The 19,355-nt window shown below is 45.1% G+C and overlaps 1 protein-coding gene across 1 annotated transcript in view; it reads right to left on the reverse strand.

The window, feature by feature from the left end:
- The window catches only part of LOC104392475 (chromosome unknown open reading frame, human C10orf90), a 68,320-nt gene extending 49,811 nt beyond the window's left edge, over positions 1 to 18,509 (reverse strand). The window contains exon 1 of the mRNA XM_010001878.1: positions 18,320 to 18,509. Coding sequence (XP_010000180.1) covers positions 18,320 to 18,509 — 190 coding nt within the window. The remainder of the gene's footprint in view (positions 1 to 18,319) is intronic.
- Positions 18,510 to 19,355: the final 846 nt, after the last annotated feature.

The following is a 19,355-nucleotide window of genomic DNA, read 5'->3' on the forward strand; positions in this document are numbered from 1 at the left end:
ATAGTCCCACCCCTAGAGAGGAGTCTCTGAGCAGGAAAAATGTAATGGAGAGAAGGAAAGCAGAAAGCTTTACTGGGAACACCTTAGGGACCAAGGAGAAGGCCTGCAAAGAAAACCTAGGTCCATCTGCACCAGAATAGAACAGCACAGTTAATGCTTTTAAAGCTGAGAGAGTTTCCTTGGTTGTTTTCTTCCTTGGCTTTTGTTGTTAGTGTTTTGGTTTTGTTTTATTTTTTTTTCAACTGAAAGCTGAAGAAAAGCTGGTTATAAAAGCCTCTGTGTCTTTAGACAGAGTGGGGAGGGAGAGTTCTCAAGTGAAAAAAAAGTTGCAAAGAACAGTGAAAACAAGTAGGACTGCACTTATACATGGAGCATAAAAACAGCAGCCCAAGCAATGCTAAGTGCCTGAGTTCCAAGGAGCAGGTGTAGAAGCACTGAGTAACCCAGAATGCTTGCTTCTTTTTTTAAAAAAGGGAATATTCATCTCACAGGCAACTCAGAAATATGACTGGATTAAGACAAATCAGTAGACACTGTGAAAAAACTGCCCATCTAAGTTATACAAAAGTGGCAGAAGACCAAGCTGATAAAGAGCAAGGAAAATACAGGATAATTTAGGTAAAGAAACAAAATACAGTAGTACCTCAAAATCTCCTTAAACTCAAATTCCATCTTAAAACAGCAGAAGTAGACAAAGAACCAATATTTTCCCAGAATGGCCCAGATGGGGACCATTTCTGCTGTAATACTGACACTAAATGACACTTTTCTTGTCAGAAAAGAAACAAGATGGTAGAGACCTACAAAAAGCACAAACAGCTTCCAGCAGATGCTTAGGAATAGCTGTGGGAAAACAGGAAACTACTGGATAGATACATGGACCTTAGAAGATATTCTTTCTTGCATGACACAAATAGTGAACCTAGATGGCCAGAACCAGGATAAGGATGGAACCAGATCCTTGCTTTGACCCAGTGTTTCCCATCACAGGACATCTATAGAGATACTTTGGGTATCCCTGAGAAATATTTAGGAAAATATGACCTTAAGAAAGAATGCAAAGGTATTTTTAGGGTGTTTGTTTGTTGCTCTTTTGGGGATTTGGAGTGGGATTTTGTTTACTGAGGGGCTTTTGTTCTGGTTTGTTTGTTTCTTTCTTGGTTTTTACAATCATATTTTTTTCCTGATATTCAAAGCCACAGTGACAATAAACTCCTACACCCAGCTAAGTGATATACTGCAAGTATTCATGAATGTGGGCAACTGGGATGACACATCTAAGAGACTTCACCGTCCACAAGAAGAAAACCTGCAAGAAAAACTGACCTTTTCCAAGAAGTAAATTGCTCAAAAAAACCTCCATTATGGAATTATTTTAATATGCATAAATTGCAAACAACAAAAGGAGTTCATAGCTGCTGTTCTCTTTGAGTTGTGTTTACAGAGGAATTCAATAAATTAACAAAGCAGAAACAAGTTTAGAGGTTCCACTTCAAGATTTTTTGTGCCAAAACATACACTGGGCTGAAGAAGAAAAGTCAGCTCTAAAATCACAGATTGGTTTGGGTTGGAAGGGACCTTAAAGATCACCCAGATCCAACCCCCTGCATGGGCAGGGACACCTCCCACCAGCCCAGGTTGCTCCAAGCCCCATCCAACCTGCCCTTCAACACTGCCAGGGATGGGGCAGCCACAGCTTCTCTGGGCAACCTGGGCCAGGCTCTCACCACTCTCACAGTGAAGAATTTCCTCCTAATGTGCAACCTAAATCTTACCTCTTCCAGTTTTAATCCATTACCCCTTGTCCTCTCTCTCCCTACCTTTGTCCCAAGTCCCTCCCCAGCTTTCCTGGAGCCCCTTCAGGCACTGGAAGGTGCTCTAAGGTCTCCCTGGAGCCTTCTCTTCTCCAGGCTGAACACCCCAAATCTCCCATCTTGTCTTCATAGAGGAGATGTTCCAGCCCTGGAGAACCAAATCCTTGTCCTGTGGGTGCCAGGGAAGCAGGAGCACATCTCTGGAAGGAGGGTCTGAGGTGTGTCTTGAGCTACCTCTGAGCCATTGCTGTGTTAGGGGTGGCTCACTTGGAAGGGAGGTGAAATACCCTAGTCCAGGTGTGGAAGATTCATTATGGCAGGAGCTTGGAGAGCACCTACAACAGCACTGGTGGGTTTGACTGCTGGAGCTTGTTGGGCTCCTTGAAGCTTGTTTTGCTGCAGTAGCACAAAGCCCAGCTTGGGACCTGCAGCTGTGTCTGTGCAAGGGGCGCTTTGCTTCTGCCTGGGATCCTGACAGCATCAAGTTCCCTCATGGATGATGGGCCAGGCTTTGGTTTTGGGGTGTCTGCAGGAAAAGTATCTACCCATGGCTCCTGTGTTCCTGCACTGTGCCCAATGTTGGGGGTTTGAGAAAGGGGGTGAGCTTTAGTCAAGTTATCTTGCATTTATAGTGGAAAAAGGGTAAAAGCAGGGACATCTCATGCAGTGAGGCTGGCATGTGATAACTCCCTAACCCACATTAATGAGAGCAGGCAGTGAAATCCACACTTGGAGAGAGGAACCCCTGGGAGTCACCACGTCAAGGTGAGAAGCTGGAGCTTAATTTCATTATCTTATCAATAACTAGCTGGTCTCATGCTGTGTTGTGAATTCTCAGGAGTATCAGTGCTATCTTTGGCTGTCTAAGCAAAGTAAAAATGAATACAAGCAGGGAAGAGTATTGTGTGCAGTCCTGGTATCTACACCTTAGATATGGTGTTGGCAAACTGGGGAGAGATAAGAGAGGAGCTACAAGGGTGATGTGAGGTCTGCAATGCATGCTGAAGGGAGAGACTGAAGCTCAATCAGTTTCTTTTAACAAAGAGATGATTAAGGGGTGATTTTGTTATTGTCTGGAACCAGGGGAAGGGACTTCTGGACAAGGTGAAGTTCTGTTCCTTTGGACAATGAGGTAGAGTCCCGCCTGTCTCCAGAAAAGATTAATATATATAGCAAATAAAAGCTGTTTATTGAGGAAAGAACAAGACAGCACAGTCAAGGTTTTTGCCCATCCCACATTAAAGCAGGACACTCCAGAGAACAAGGTCCTAAGTCTCAGCCTGTGCTGCTGCTAGGAAGCAATGACAGATTTATTGTAAAGATTTGTCAGCAACAACAGTGAGATCACCCTGCCCCAATACACAGAAAATGTTCTTCTACCTGTAATCCTGTTACAATTGCAGGTTAAATGTTTCCTTACCCAAACTTTTGGCTTAAGGAAACATGTATTTACCTTATAAAGCTGTAATTCTGCACCAACATTCAGCTAATTGGAGGTTTACTGTCATTAATTTAGATAATAGACATTCATCTTACAAAAATGGCTTCTAGCAGCTTCTTTAATTTAACCTTTCTTTGAGCTTCCTTTTTTTTTTTTACTGCCATACAACCAGCAATTCAGAGCTCAGAAATGACCTCCCTTGCCACAACAATCAATGGCAGAAAATTCATACAACAGATTAAATTCTACAGTGTTTGCTTTGATGAATTAGCAGAATTTGTTCCCTTCAACTGCTCAGAGGGACTTTTGGCAAGGGCCTGTAGTGAGAGGACAAGGGAGAATGGATTAAAACTGGCAGTGGGGAGATTTAGGTGAGACAGTAGGAGGAAATTCTTCCCTGTGAGGGTGGTGAGAGCCTGGCCCAGGTTGCCCAGGGAAGCTGTGGCTGCCCCATCCCTGGCAGTGTTGAAAAGCAGGTTGGATGGGGCTTGGAGCAACCTGGGCTGGTGGGAGGTGTCCCTGCCCATGCAGGGGGTGGGACTGGATGATCTTCAGGGTCCATTCCAAACCAAACCAGTCTGGGATTCTGATTTTTAGCTGAGTGCTGCACTGGGAAGAGTAAACTAGGGACATGTGGTGGTTTTGTCACTTAGGTGGCTGCCATGGAACATGGCTTATCTCTGTTATCTCACTAGTTAAAGCAATGTATGAGGAGGAACTTCCCATAACAAAGTGTTTCTGTATAAAACTTGAGATTATTACAATATAGTATAATGATTAGACTTCCCTACTTGGTGTCACATCATGCCAGAAGAAGGCAAAGTGGAGAAGGATTTTCCTGCAAAGGTGGCAAATGATCCCCAAGTAACAAACTAATTCCATTACTGCAAACCACAGAACATGTTTTGTTCAACATAAAATTATTCTTCACCATTTAAATTAAAGATTGCCAGGGAAATTCATTCTGAGCTTTTCCCATTTCCCTCATACTCACAATTTGGCTAATGAACCAAGAAACCAATTAGTGAAACATCTCCATTTATTGCAGGTTGAGGCAATCTTTAGCCAGGGCACAGTTAAAACTCCTGCACTGTAAAAAGAAGACTTTTCATCTGCAGAAGCTACACAGTGAAGTTAATGAACCCTCTTAATACAAAGCATCAGTCATGGCACTCTTTGCCCAATAACAGAGACTTCACCTCTCCCAGCAGCACCTACCAGGACGCAGCAGAATCTGGGTGCAACCTCTACATAAAGGCAGCATTTTCTTTTCTGTTGCCATTTTGTCCATCTGGGTGCATTTTGGCACCTGGATGTGCAGACCATGGTGGTGCACAGCATGTCAGCACCATGTCTGGGCAGAGCCACGGGTTTTGGAGAAGCTTCATGTTCAGGTAGCTGCTGTCCTCTTGCAGGTACAGTCCCCCCTCTCACCAGCATCCCTCAGATTTCCATCCTAGGCACAGTGCTGAAGGCTGGCACCCAGTTTGCAGCCCTACTCATGGGTACAGCTGCTCTGGCTGAGCTGAGCCTGTGCTTTGTGCATGGCCAAGGAGAAGGACCATGATAGAGGCCACTCTCAGCTTCAGCACTGGGCCAGGGGTGTTCTCTGAGGTGCCCTGCTCCCACAGACCAATGGAAAAAAAGTCTTACACTTTAGAGACAAGAAAATCAAGAGGTTTGAGGATTCAAAGGGGGAGACAGAGGGGACAGTGCTCAAAGCAGCTGCTGGACTGAGGGGGAGGGCATATCCCAATTCCCACCTTCTTCACAGGTAGTGAGATCCACAGCTCTAACCCACTCCTTCATGTCAGCTGTCGGAGCCAATTTCTCAAATTATAAGCAAGTGGCTACTTAAGAGTCTAAAGAAACAGGAGATGGACTCTAGAGCTGAGATTCACAAGTGTATTTTCTCAGCTCCCAGAACTGACCCACTAGCCAAGCTGGAGGGTGGGTCAGGAAAAGAAGAGAGGGGCCACAGGGTGAAAGAGAGCACAGGAAGGAGCAGGGGAGTCAATCCACTGCTGAAAGGAAGCCTGTGCTCCAGGGGCTACTCATGCATTTTAGACTACAAAAATAACTTCAGTAAAGTACATTATAAAATGGGAACCAAGAACTTCAGCCCCAGACACTCCTTTCTGCTGCTGGAAAACCAACACAGGTGGCACTGGGCTCTGTAACACAGAACATGCCCTTGTTTGCTAAATCACATTTCTTCCATGGGGTTTGCATCCTCCCACCTGATCCTTAACCTTGTGTTATGGCTCTTGGTTAAACTGATTAAAGATAAATGTTCTCTACAGAGAGGCATCAAATGCTTCTTCCTCTTAAACCATATCAAATCCTTACATGCCTACCTAGGACCTCAAAATACTTCCCAGCTCTCAACCTCCCTACCACGTCTGACAAACCTCAGTCTTCAATGCCACGTTTGACATCCAGAAGTCAAACCCAACCCTGAAGATCCACGTGTCATGCAGCTAACTGGGGTGAGTGCTTCATCAGGGGAGCTCCCCTGAGCTGGAAGAGGGGTAGTCACAGAGGCAAGGACCTCTACAAGGTATGGATCTTTTTTTTGAGGTACCACCTGTACAGAGACATTTATCTCATACTGCTCAGTTAAGGACTCCTACAAATGTGTATCAGCCTGGAGAAGAGAAGGCTCCAGGGAGACCTCATAGCAACCTTCAAGTACCTGAAGGGGCTACAGGAAAGCTGGGGAGGGCTTTTTTGCTATGGCTTGTAGTGAGGCGATGAGGGCTAATGGCTTAAAACTGGAAGAGGGAAGATTTAGGTTGGACATTAGGAGGAATTTCATCACTATAAGGGTGGTGAGGCCCTGACCCAGGTTGCCCAGAGAAGCTGTGGCTGCCCCATCCCTGGAAGTGTTGAAGGGCAGGTTGGATGGGGCTTGGAGCAGCCTGGGCTGGTGGGAGGTGTCCCTGCCCATGGCAGGGGGGTGGAACTGGATGATCTTCAGGGGCCATTCTCTGGCAGGGGGGTGGACTAGATGATCTTTCAAGGTCCCTTCCAACCCCTAAGATTCTATGATTCTATGATCTTTAAGGTCCCTTCCAACCCAAACCAGTCTGGGAATGATTTGGGAGCCACCCATCCAATATTCTTGTAGCACTATGGTGTGCACATCACAGCTGGGGAATCCCAGGTTTAGAGGAACCTCATTTCAACAGGAGAGCACCTCCAAGAGTGATCCTACTGCTGATAGCCTTTATTGCAATCAGCCTGTCCAAGCCCAGTTGGAAAAGGAGAGAAGCAAGAGAAGAAAAGCACTTATTCTGGAAGTGGATCCTGCTTGACACACACACATTTAACAAGCCCCAGAACTGGACACAATTCAGCAATTGTACATAGACTCCAATTGCTACAAACCCAAAGTGCAAGAACTACTCAAACATTATTGAGCTGCAACCAACTAATCACTTAGGAAAAGGACCAAGAGTCACAAACAGCTTCACATAAACATCTTCTCAGCATGCAAGAATAGGCAAAAAGGAAAACAAGTTTAGGTTGCCTAAGGGACAGAATGCACTTTGGAAAATACAGTAGCTCTAAACTGAACCCAGTGGTTTGCCCACTTATTTTCTGCTACTGATTAACAACAGTAAAAATGTAAGGGGATATAAGTTGTTTAGGTATATCTGCTATTTTTAGCATTTATGTACTAGGTTCTCTTACAGTGAGAATGTAGGAATGGGCAAACATGGGAGGCTTTGTGTTTTTTTAAATTTAATGCATCAATAACTACAGCTTTGCTGAAAAAAAACCCACTTAATTCAAATTCAACCAAGAGTTCCTGTGAGGCTTGGGCTCAATTTGATGGCAGGTGGTAGAAGTCAGCCACTTCTTTTTTTCCTTAGAACAGCAAAGAAAAAGGAGAAAGAACTTGACTTTATTTACAGCACTGGTAATGTTATGAGAAGCATGAGACTTGGTAATTGAGTCAGGACTAGAAGTGGAAGTCTCCTGTGACAGCCTGTAATTGTCAGAGCTCCAGTTAAATTCAGCAGACATGGATACAAGTGGTATTTTGAATGCCTGGATGGTACCTGTATCAAACCTGGACCTCAGACCTCTAGAGATTTGCTTATCACTGTATATTGGGCCTTCCATTTTGATACAGCAAATAATAACCAGAAAACTGTATTCTCCACTTCAGGCTAAAAATGTTGTATAAATAAGTGCATTAAAAATTCCATCCCCTAGCAACTGAGATTCCTGCTTGAAAGAGTGATGGGAAAGATGGGGCTCCAGGAATGTTAGAGTCAAGTAAGGATTCTGTGGCTGTGAAATTGTTGGCAATTATGTTTGATCACTGGCTGCACATGTTGTTGCTGAATGCATTCAGATTTACTGCAGGAATTGGCCTGAAGTCTGACCAAATTCTGGGAGCTCTGATTAAAATTAACTGTGTTTGAGATCCAGGTACTGCAGAGGGACTCTGGAGTCCAGGGAGAGCTCTGGACTAGCAGGAGGTGTCAGGCATCAGAACATCAACAAATTAAAGAAATGAATTGTCTCAGGAAATACTGTTGCTGGGCTCTGAGCACAAGCTGAAATGCAGCTGCTACCTGAGGAGCACAATGGGGAGAGACACAGCATGGAATTTAAAGTGGAATTCAGATGTGAGTAAGAGGCAGAGCAGCTCACTGAAGATCCAGACAATAAATGAGCAGAGATGATTAAGACCAAGTCATTAGGTAGCAACCTGCTGTGATCAGCTCCAGGCTGGAAGGGCATTCCCAGCACATGGGAAAGCTCACTCACACTTGCCCACTCCTCCCTCAGCTTCTTCTCACTGAGCTGGAGCAGGACTCACCAGCCTGCAAAACACAAACCCTAGCACAAGGTCCCTTGCAACTCTCTCAGCTGTTCCTCAGGTTCCTCCCACCTGGCTCTGTGCTCCTGGAAGGATCCAGCAAAACAGCTCCTCAGCCCCGTGTTCCACTCTCTCTCCTTGGACACTTTCCATCCCATTTCTTCATGGTGGGGTTTGCAGATAATGACATAACTTTGGAGTCACAGGTTAGCCCCAGCCAAGCAGCAGAGCCTCTGCAAGGGGGGGCCTGTCTCTCACACCCTGCTGAGCCCCTGGCCTGGTCTGGGCCGGGCCAGGACTGAACCAATTTTCCATTTGTAATTTTATTTTTCAGTTAAGTTTCTTCTAAGAAACTGCACTTTCTGAAATGAACAGCGTGTTTTTTGGGCAGTGTCTGTTTCTAGGACTGGTAACCCTCAATGTTTATGGCTATCACTGGAGAATGGAGAAAGGCTCTTGCTGATACTTATCCCAACAGAAAGCAAGTTTCCTGCTTGGTTCTGCTAAACTTCCATGCTGGAAATGAAAAGAGAGAAAAGGGATCACACCTGCAGCCCTCCTGAGGGAAGAGCAGAACAAACAGGTGACCAAAACTGGCCAAAGTGTTCCATTCCACATATGTCATACTCAGTATAAATCTGAGGGATGGATCATAAAGGTCAAGCTCTCTTCATCCTTGGCCAACATGTTGGGAGAACTCCATCTGTTTGCCTGCCTTTGATCCCCATCCATGCATTCCTGAATCCAGTTCCCACCTGCCACTGAGACCAGTCCAGGATTAATTAAACTAATGACAGCCCTGAGCAAGAACAGACCCCCTGGCTTTATGGAAGAGGGCTCAGAGACCCATTTACAAGCCCTTTTATCTCTCCACCTGCAAGGGAAAAGGGACCTGCAGTGGTTGGCTTGCACTCACATCCTCCTCCCACGTACAGTAACAGCCAGCCCACATTTCCCTCAGGAGAGAGGACATGAAAGCCATCCCTGAGAGCTCAGCTGCTGGTGAGAAGGCTCCATGCACTGCTGGAGGGGAGGTTGGCTTTGGGCTGCCATTGGAAACTGCCATCAAGCACGCAAAGATGAGTCGAGAGACCAATGCGGATTGCTGGCCAAAAAAGGTGGACTTCTGCCTCCTCAGAGGATGCAAAGAGAAGATCAAACCTCATTTAAGGATCCGAGGTTGCCTCTGTGCATGTGGGTATCAGGGAGATGACATCAGCAAGTTTGTGTTAGGGATGACTCCCTGGGCCATGGCCGAGCTTTGCTCTTGAGGTGAGGAACCGTAGAATGTCTTGGGTTGGAAGGGACCTCAAGTACTTATCCTTGGATCACAGAAGCTCTTTCTGCTATCTTACTCATAACCTTTAGATCAATTTGCTGTTCTAAAATGTTTGCAGGTGATATCTTGGCAGTTTCCTTTTAGAGAGATTTGTTTTACAGCTCAGTTGCTGCTTTGCATTCTGAAATCTCAGCTACAAGGCTCCACAGCTTTTGGGGGATCTTTGGGATTTAGGTACCAAATGTCTGTTTCCCAGACTGATCTATTGCTTCTTTCAGTCATCCTGCTAGAAGGCATTTCTCCAAGAGGGTGATTTTCCCTCCTTGCCACCATATCCTTGGCAAGAAATGCATTTTAGCTAGCTAGTCAAACAGTTCTGTTGTACATCAAATATCAGTAATAACAACATGGTATCTACTGTGAGAACAAGTTGTAGTATGTTTATATACACACTTTTTTCCCCTACCAAAGGATTCCAGTGTCTTTCACCATCTGCAATCACAGAAAGATTAAAATTAAGCCCTTTCTGGAGGAGTCAGTTGAAAGCTTATTGATAACTTGCCTTCAGTACCCATTTCAGAGGAGCATAAGAGGGAAATCTTAACTAAGCCAACGGCTAAATGTCAGCAGAGAGAGGAAATCTGTGGGATGCTCAGGATGCAGTAAATGTAGGCACTGTTTTTTCTACAGCACAGAGAAGTAAATAAAGATATTTCTTTGGCCAAAGTTTATAACCTTCCACAAAGTGTACTCTTTTGGAGTATGCTAAATAGAATACCTTGTTGATTGAGTTCTGATTTTCAAAAGATGCATAACCTACAGTTCTTGATAACCACTCATTTTCTACCACAAATAAGCCCATAAGGCATCAAAAATGACCATGAAAAGAAGAAAACAAAAATTTATGTATCTAGAAGCAGAGATGGGCTCCTAGAAATTGTCAGTACCCATGGCCAGGTCCACTTGGGCACTGGAGGATGAAAGCAAAAGGCTCACATCCATCTCCATTCATATTTTTAATCAAAGATGAAAGACCAGCAAAACAAACTAAGCTGTAAAAGAAAATATATATTGCCATTTAGATTAATGGCTGTTTCCTCCATTCCCCAGCACCAGACAATAGTGAAATACACGATTATGGTTTGAGATTTTCTTCCAAAAAGGTTATGGGCTCCCTGAATGCACTGGGCTGGGAAACACTGGCCCATGAGATGAATGGCACTAGCCCCAACATCTGCTGCATATCCTCAGTACAGCTGGACTCTAGCTGGGATTAAAATTCATGTTGCAGCAGCAATTAAAAGACAGAACTAGGTCATGAGCTGTTGTTCAAGGCACTATGCAGACAAAGAAAAAAAAGAACAACAAACCTTGAAGAAAACAGTATTTGGCCTAAAAATTTCAGCACCAGGAAATTCAGAAATGAGAGAGAATAAAAAGAGGGTGCGACAGGAAAACAAGTTTGGGTGTCTTAGCAGTGCCAGGCTATGCACTCACCTTTTCACCAAGCAAAGGCTGATGCCACTGGGCAGCTCTCCCTTTGCATGAGGACAACTTAACCCCAAGGAGAGCCCAGGGAGGGCTGCAGTGATGATGCTCAGCACCTGCCCAGCACTTGGAACAGCCTGAGATAGCAACTGAAGTATCAGTATTCCTCATATAACTTTAATTCAACCTAATATTCAAATACAGACCTTGAGAGTCATTTCACCTCAATCTAACCAAGGCGTATAGGACAGCCAAGCATTTTCTCAGGCTGCAACATTTTAATCACCCTCCCTGGAAAGGTCAGGCCTGAGGAGAAGGTCAGATCCCCCCACACCAAGGATACAAATCCTCCGGCACTGCTGCTCGTAATGTTCCAGCAAAGGTTTTGCCAAAAATTCCCACTTTGCTGGGTGTTATGTAATATCAATACATTGGTGCACTAACAGGAGGGCTTCAGAAAGCAAAAGGAGTCCAATCTGAGTCTCCTTGGCTTGCTGGACAGGGGATACCTACACGTGCACCTACACACACACACCACGGTTTGCAAGAGCCATGTCTGTGGCTGGAGGACTTGTTATAAAACAAACCATAGCAACCTCCTAAATCTCCTGGAGCAGCACTTCCCAATTGGCCATGTCCATTCTGTTAGGCAGCTTTGCCCTTCCTACCATCAAGTTCTGTATCTCCATCCAACTATTTTATTCTGTATGGAAAGGACTAGGTGAGGGACAGACCCACACCACACTGTGGTGTATCATACTCCACATGACAGGGCACACTGCATTATCCACATCCAGCTGCAGATGTAGGAAGTGGGAATGAAATCCCATTCCTTTGATTCCTTTTTTTAAGTTGTACTGAGAAACCTTGGGCTGTTGCCTGCATGGTTAGCACAGAGCTTCTCAACACTCATCTTCTAGCTTTGCAATACTGCACTATATTATATTAATATCAATTAAATCAAGGCCATGGCTGGACTTGATGATTTTAAAGGTTTTTTCCAAGCAAACGATTCTGTGATGATTATTAACCAGGGTGAGAACCCACCTTCAATTTAATGGGTGTCTCATTTTCATTCCCAGTCTCATGAGCAAAAAGAATGTTAGCAAAGTGAGAGCCAGGCAGGTAGGTATTGATTAAAGCTTGCATTCAGCATAATTTAACCCCAAAAGTGACCTGTTAACAAAAATGGACTACACAGGAAAAAAAGTACTTGCCTACTCTAAGACTTTGCAGAGGAACTTGGCTTGTTAAAGTCTGATATTCTTGGAAAAGGAAAATGTACAGATAAAAGGGAAATTGTGTCCACATCCTTTTCACTCAATTGCTCTTCTTTCAAAAGATGGCAAAAATAACTGGCAATAGCTAATTTTGTCACTGTTCCTTGTACATTTGTTCTGCACCATTATGCCCTCTGTCCCTTAAAAAGCCTGCACTGATGGGCCTTATTCATCTGGAAAGGTTTATAGAAATGCAGCAAGCACATTTGTAGTTATCTGTGATCTACCTCTGTGCAGGACCCCAATTACTGATTGTGACAGGCCATCAAGACATGATCCAACACTCCTGGTGAGGCTGTGGGTATTTTGGAGGGAGCAAAGTTGATGCACGTCCCAAAGAGCTGGTGGCCATCGCCCTGTGCCCAGCAGTGTTTCACACTGGGTTTTCCCAGTTTGTCCTGACGGGCTGTCAGGTGTCAGACTGGGCCACAGGAGGGGGTCACAACTGTAATTCCAGAGTGAGAAAAAAGCTCTCAGAAACGTGTTGCCAGGAAAAGTGAAACCAGCAAGAAAATGACCCGGTGGTTGCCACAGTGATTCACACTTGGTTTTGACAGTAACCGAAAAGTTTCTTCAAGATTCACCCACAACTGAAGGAAATATCTTGCCAGTAATAGATGCACTCTTTTATCAACTCAGGAAACAATTAAAGACTTGGTTCAAAGATAACATATTTCTCTCTGGGGGCCACTGATGCCTCAAACCATGGAAATATCAAACAGTTTCCAACAGTTGTTCATTACCGTAACAGTCAGAGGGAGACTCCAGCGTCTAATAACACTCCTAATGCAGCTCCTCTGAATGTAAACAAATTACACCAAAAAAATAAATCAAACTGTTTAACCTTTGAAAGCATATCACCACTTAATGCTCATAATGCTCGAGATCATTTTGAAAGACACTACTGTCAGCTAATGAAAATTAACACACTCTTCCAGCTAATTGCACTCGTCGCACAGTAAAGCAACACGTGCTAGAGACAGGTCAGTTTTGAAGGCTGTGAAAGAAAAGGTTTCCAATCAGTGGTTTTCACTCATCTAATATGGCTAATTCAGACCTGGAGGAGATGCTTCATTTGTCAGCTGGGGATGAATGACGAGGCTGTGACATGGACCCTCAGTATACTTTACAGCTTAGAGTTCTTCAAATGCAGGTTATAAATACAGTTGCTTTCAGCTGCTTAGTAATTACTGTCAACCATTAGGTGACAGTTCAGTAGCTGTCATTTAAATATATTAAGGCTGACATGCCAGTTTAGAACTTCCCTTCCTGCAGCTGTGAGTGTTTTCATCATCTGCGTTTCAACCAGAAAGAGTCTGGGGCTCCCTCCTCTTGCTCAAGAAATCAGATCTTTCTTGGACATCACCAGGTGTCCCTACTGAGTGCACATTAATAAAAAACCAAACCTGCTCAGGAGCTCAGCTAGTTCCTGAGCTGGTTACTCCCCTGGAAGGAAGAAATACACTTTCCCAAAGAACTGTGCAACACAAAGCTTGAGGATTCATCTTTCATGCATGAACTACACAAGCCATGGGAATGTGACTGAAGTGTTACACCATCACATAACTGTGATTAATGCATGTTGCATCACTGATTGTCATCTGGGGCAGGTTTGGGCCTGGGACCACACACATTTGAGTGTGTCTTCTGCTCACCTCTCACTCTCTGGAGACACACAGAGTTAGCAATATCATGTGAAATAAAGAACAATATTGTATGAAGGCAAAACACTCTTGCAGCAAGCATGCCCTGGGGAGATGTCATCTTGGGGTTGGGCTGGACCACCAAGGAGGTAGGGACTGCTACTCCTCCAGGCCTGGCTGCTCTCAGACACACCATGGGATTTACAGCAAAGGAACACATGGAGAACAAGTATAAACCTTCACCTAAGAAGTCCTTATGCATTGCAATTTTGTCTGTGCTGTTGTCATACTTAATATGTATATAGTCACACCAGCTCAGCCTTTCCACTTAGAAGCCACCAGGCAGCCTCTAATAGGCATATAATTAAGGTAGTTATATTGGTTTCATGTCTTGTGAAGGTTTAAGATGAAACTGAGTCACCCTCTATGTTTTGTGGTTCCCTTCTGCTGGAGGCTGTTCCCTGGTGTCACACACGTGATGCTGCTGTCCCCAGGGACCTGCACACAACAGATCTGGCAAGACCCATCACAAGGACTTGCTGGACCATGGGATGCAGCTCCAGCCCCAGGCTCTGCTCCGTAGCCAGTGACCACATGCTGCTAAGTTTCCTGAAGTTCACTACGTGGTTCTGACCCAGGGGACCAGTAAAGCAAGTGGTTGGTGTTCAGCCAGCACTGAGCCTGCTCAGGCCTCAGTCCCAGGCCCTGCTCCACCTGCTCATCCTGCAGCCTCCAGTCTGTCTGCTTTCTCTGCCACAGGCTCCCAAAAAGCTGCAAAACCACAGCTGAATTATTTCCTCTACCTATACATGAAAACTTGGGCTTAGAACTGGAGGTTGGTGTTGTGTCAGATATCTCAGCCCAGAGGAGCTACCATGTATAGAAGCTTTGTGATGGAAGCCCTAAGCAGAAAACCTCAGGACAGCCACAAGGCTTTGTATCCCCAAACCCCAAGAGCAGCAAAATCCATCTGGCACAAAGGAGGGAATTCTGCCCAACCACAAAGAACCTCCTCTTGCCATCCCTCACAGCATCCACACCCAGAGCTTTGCTCTCCCAGACCTGGGGACATAGCAGAGAATAAGCATCCCCCTGCCCACTGCCTTGGGTGGAAAGCAAGGAGATATGGGCACCCTCTAATGAAGGAAAACATGAGAATGACACTCCAGTGATGACAGAAAACACCTCTTGCTGTACAGAGTTTGAATGCACAAAGGAAAAACCCAGGTTACTCCAAATAGCCACACACAATTTTTGATATAAAATGAGCTAAACCATTTCAGAGTACCTTTTTTTGGACAAGCTTTAAAGACTTTTAAATAAATATCCATTCACAGTCATCTCTAAAATTCACCACAGGTAGTAAAAATTGAAATGGGCACCTGAGCTCTGCCCCCTGCTAGAAGGAGAGCCTTAAACAAAAAAGGCTGCATGTGATTTGTTTTATAATTCAAAAGAGGAGGAGAGATGTAGAAAACTGTACCCTCAAAATTGTGGTTATAAAGTTCAAGTTAATGTGCAACCAATGCTTGTGGGGTTCTCAAAGGATTAGGAACTGACCTCATGATGAGAGGACAGAAAGGGACTTAGCTAGGGAGCATTAATGCTCCTTCTGTGACCCTGCATGGAGTAAGTGAAGAGCAATTCTAATGCCCAGGGCCATGCCAGCATCTCACCCTGCACCAGTAGCTGGTCTGTCCTTCCAGCCTCCCCACACTGGTGGAGGGTCTGGAGCACAAGTCTTGTCTAGGAGGAGTGGCTGAGGGAACAAGGGGTTTTCATCCTGGAGAAAAGGAAGCTGAGGAGAGACTTTCTCACCCTACAATTCCCTGAATGGAGACTGGAGTGAGGGAGGGTTGGTCTCTTCTCCCAAGGAACATGTGATAGAACAAGAGAAAATGGCCTCAAATTGTGCCAGGTGAGGTTTAGATTGGTAATTAGGTACAACTTCTTCCCCAAAAGGGTTGCCAGGCCCTGGCCCAGGCTGCCCAGGGCAGGGCTGGAGTCCCCATCCCTGGGGGGATTTCAAAGCTGTGGAGCTGTGGTGCTGAGGGACATGAGGCAGTGGTGGCCTTGGCAGGGCTGGGGGAAGGGTTAGACCTGATGTTCTTAAAAGTCTTTTCCAACTAAAAGAATTCTACAATGCTATGATTTCATTGCCTCCAGCACTCTGCTGTCCCTGAGAGCCACGTAGCCTCACAGTTAAATTCTGTGCACCAGCTCAGTGCAGATGAGCACTAACAGCACAGTGTGCCTCATCTGCACAGACACAGCACCAAAACCTCTGCCAGGTAGCAAAGATGATTCAAGAGCAATCAGTTCATTCTCAATATCTTCATGCAACCAACAAAAAGCCAACAGGTATTTAACACCAGCTTCCTTTAAGTGTAAGCTTTGTGGACCATCATCCATTGCATTTTCACTTTGTTTCTATCTTGCCCCCTTTGGGTGCACACAAGAGAATCTCTCTGTGTAGGAAGCACCTCAGCACAGCAGTGACTGCAGTGGTTATAGGGTAACACTCATATCCACACTGCCCCAAGGCATCCAGCACAAACACTGGTCACTGGCTTGCAGGGCACCAGGAGCAGTTCATGACTATTTATACTTCTCAACACCATTATACCAAAGGCTTTTAAGTAATTAGTTTTCCCTCATTAGCAGATGCACAGCCTGGGGAAGGGTACACGGGTGCTTCCAAGCCCCATCCTGGGTTACAGAGCAGCACTGTCTGGACTTGGAGGCAAAAGCTCAGAAGAGCCAAGCTGGGCTGATGAGGAGGGTAAAACAACCACAATATTTATACAAACGTGTTATTCCCAAGGCAGAACCACAGGGGTTATTTTGGCAGGAAGAGCAACAAAAATATTCACAGGGTGTTACCACAAAGCCCATGCATTTTGATGAAAAAGGGGAACAATATTTATCAACATCACTTCCACGGAGACCTGAACATACTTTACGAGACACCAGGTGTCATAGTGATTTTTTGCTGAAGTTACATCCTATCCTTAAAGAAGCAAAGTTTATACACCTCATGTACCAGAAAGTAATCTACAAACACAATCACCAGGGTGTGAGGAATGCTATTCCACTGCAAGCATATCTCTAATAAAATATGTGGAGTTTCTACCTTCGTCCTGACACATCAAATACATTATTCCATTTTTCTCTTTAACACCTTCAGAATCAAAGCAGACATTGGGTGAAGTCTAATTTCAAGTTATCACTAATGCATTCAAACACATCACTAAAAGCTGCGTGGCTAAAACTGCATTACAGAAAAAAACCCCCACCAAAACCAGGTAAAACTGAAGCTGTTATCTCCTTGAAAAACATGGGCCTCACGCTACGGCACCTACTGATGCGAGTCTATTGAAGCCACCAGGATTAGTTACATGCAGGATTACTCCCATGATTAGGGAGTGCAGGATTACATCCACCCTTTGCATAGCTCCTGTTGTTTACATACCCATCTTTTCACCTCTTGCTTTTCCTTTTTCTTGAAACGCGGGGCACTTAATTACTGTTAGCACTAGATATCATTATGCTGTGCTTTTATCCCTTCACAACTTGGCTGCCTTCTGGATGTCAAATGAAACGCTTTTATGATCAAAACAAAGAAAAGAGAGTAGAAGCAGCAGAATCTGAACCATGCAATTAAAAACAAATGAAGAGAGGGACAGCTCGTTATCTACAATCAAAACTTTTGCAGGATTCCTTTCATATTCATGCTCCTATCCGTGGCCTCTGCTCTTGGGAGCTGGTGATTTACATCATTTTTTTTTAGACTGTGCCAAGTAGAAAGTTACCCAAGAGCTCTGAGGCAATGCTGATGATATCACTCTTGAAAAATACCCCAAACCAGACAAACAACTGAAACAAATACTACAGGCAGGTATAATCATAATACATAACCAAGAAGTGATAAGTCCAGACTCAGTTCATCACTGCTCATTTCTTTACCCGTAAAATAGGTCTCCCTCCTATCCTTGGGAAGACTGAGCAAGTTACCAACGCTTTTCAACTATTTTATGATAAAACAGATTAATTAGTGCATGGCAGGAAGGTTATGCTGTTATGCAGAAGGTTCTCCTTTTCCCAACCCAGTCAGAAACACATTTAGCTGAAGAAACAGCAACAACACCAGTTACAAGAGGGACCCAACATTTCTTCTGAAAAAAATGACACCCACCCTTTCAGATTGTCCAGTTTGACACTGAATTACATCAGTCTCCGTTCGGGACGCAAGATACCGGGCTTGTTTGGTTTGAGCAGGATTTAAACACGTAAACACCAGGAGTTAATGTCAGCAGGCTGGAGCTGAACCTGACACTGTGTGCATATTTTTAACGCTAGAAAATAAAAGCATTGCCTGCCTTTTTCTTTTTTTTTTTCAGGCTTCTTTAAGCCATTTCAGGAGCCAAAGGAATGTGGGTTATTTTTGGAAAGCCTGTTCCGACCCTGCCACGTCCCGCCTGTTGGAAACCGACCTGGCAGGAGCAGCAACAACCAGCCCCAAGTTGCGCCAACTCACCGGAGCGACCCGTTTCCTTCCCAGGGGAGCAGGTCACGGTCAGGAACATCCGAGTGACAAAAGAGCTTGTTTCCCTGCTCCATTTTGCTGGAGGTCTCACCTGGAAAGCCAGGCGGTGGTGGCGGGGGCAGCCCAGCCCCGCAGCTGGTCCTTCTTCTGCGGGAACAGCGGGTCCAGCCGGGACAACCATCACTTGTTGCAATGGGAACAGGGCAAGGCAGGAGCTGCCAGGACATGAATAATTCATTGCCTTCCACCTCCCCTCATTAGCATGCTGCTCAGGCAGCTCCCATCACACCCGTTCATTTTTGTCCTTTGTCTTCAGGAGAAGCCTGCTGGATGAACGAGGGTCATCTGGGATGGCAAAACCCGGGCCTGCTGATTTATTTAGGCTGATTTGGGTAGAATCTGTGGCCCTAAAATGCAGGTTTTTACAGCCAGAATATAAATTCAGCTGTGCATCCTCTACCTGAGGCAGGCTGCTCAGCTCCAGCAACAATATCCAGCTACAGCACATGAATGTTTCATTTTCTGGACTTAAACGTTGAAGCTGGGATCCTTGTTTCTAAGTGGTTCTCCAGGAAACAGGAAATCTCCAAGTGTGCTGCTCACAGGTGGTTCCACCCATCCTGCTGTAATGACCACTTGGACTGCTAAACAACTAACACCTGGCTCCCACTGTGTTTGCCTTCTGAGGAGGAGATATGGAAAAAAAGAACCCAACACCTGCAATGGAAAAAGCTAATCCAGAATCTACTTGGAAAAATATAGTCCTACGTGACAGGGCCAGGGAGGTGATTCTCCTTCTTTATTTGGGTCTTGTGAGACCCCACCTGGAGCACTGTGTCCAGTTCTGGAATCCCCAACATAAGAAGGACATGGAGCTTATGGAGAAAGTCCAGAAAAGGGCCATGAGGATGATCCAAGAGCTGGAGCAGCTCTGCTCTGGAGACAGGCTGGGAGAGTTGGGGTGTTCAGCCTGGAGAAGAGAAGGCTCCAGGGAGACCTTAGAGCAGCTTCCAGTGCCTGAAGGGGC

This window comes from Chaetura pelagica, unplaced genomic scaffold (assembly GCF_000747805.2).
Source record: "Chaetura pelagica isolate M959 unplaced genomic scaffold, ChaPel_1.0 scaffold477, whole genome shotgun sequence".
Taxonomy (NCBI): Eukaryota; Metazoa; Chordata; class Aves; order Apodiformes; family Apodidae; genus Chaetura; species Chaetura pelagica.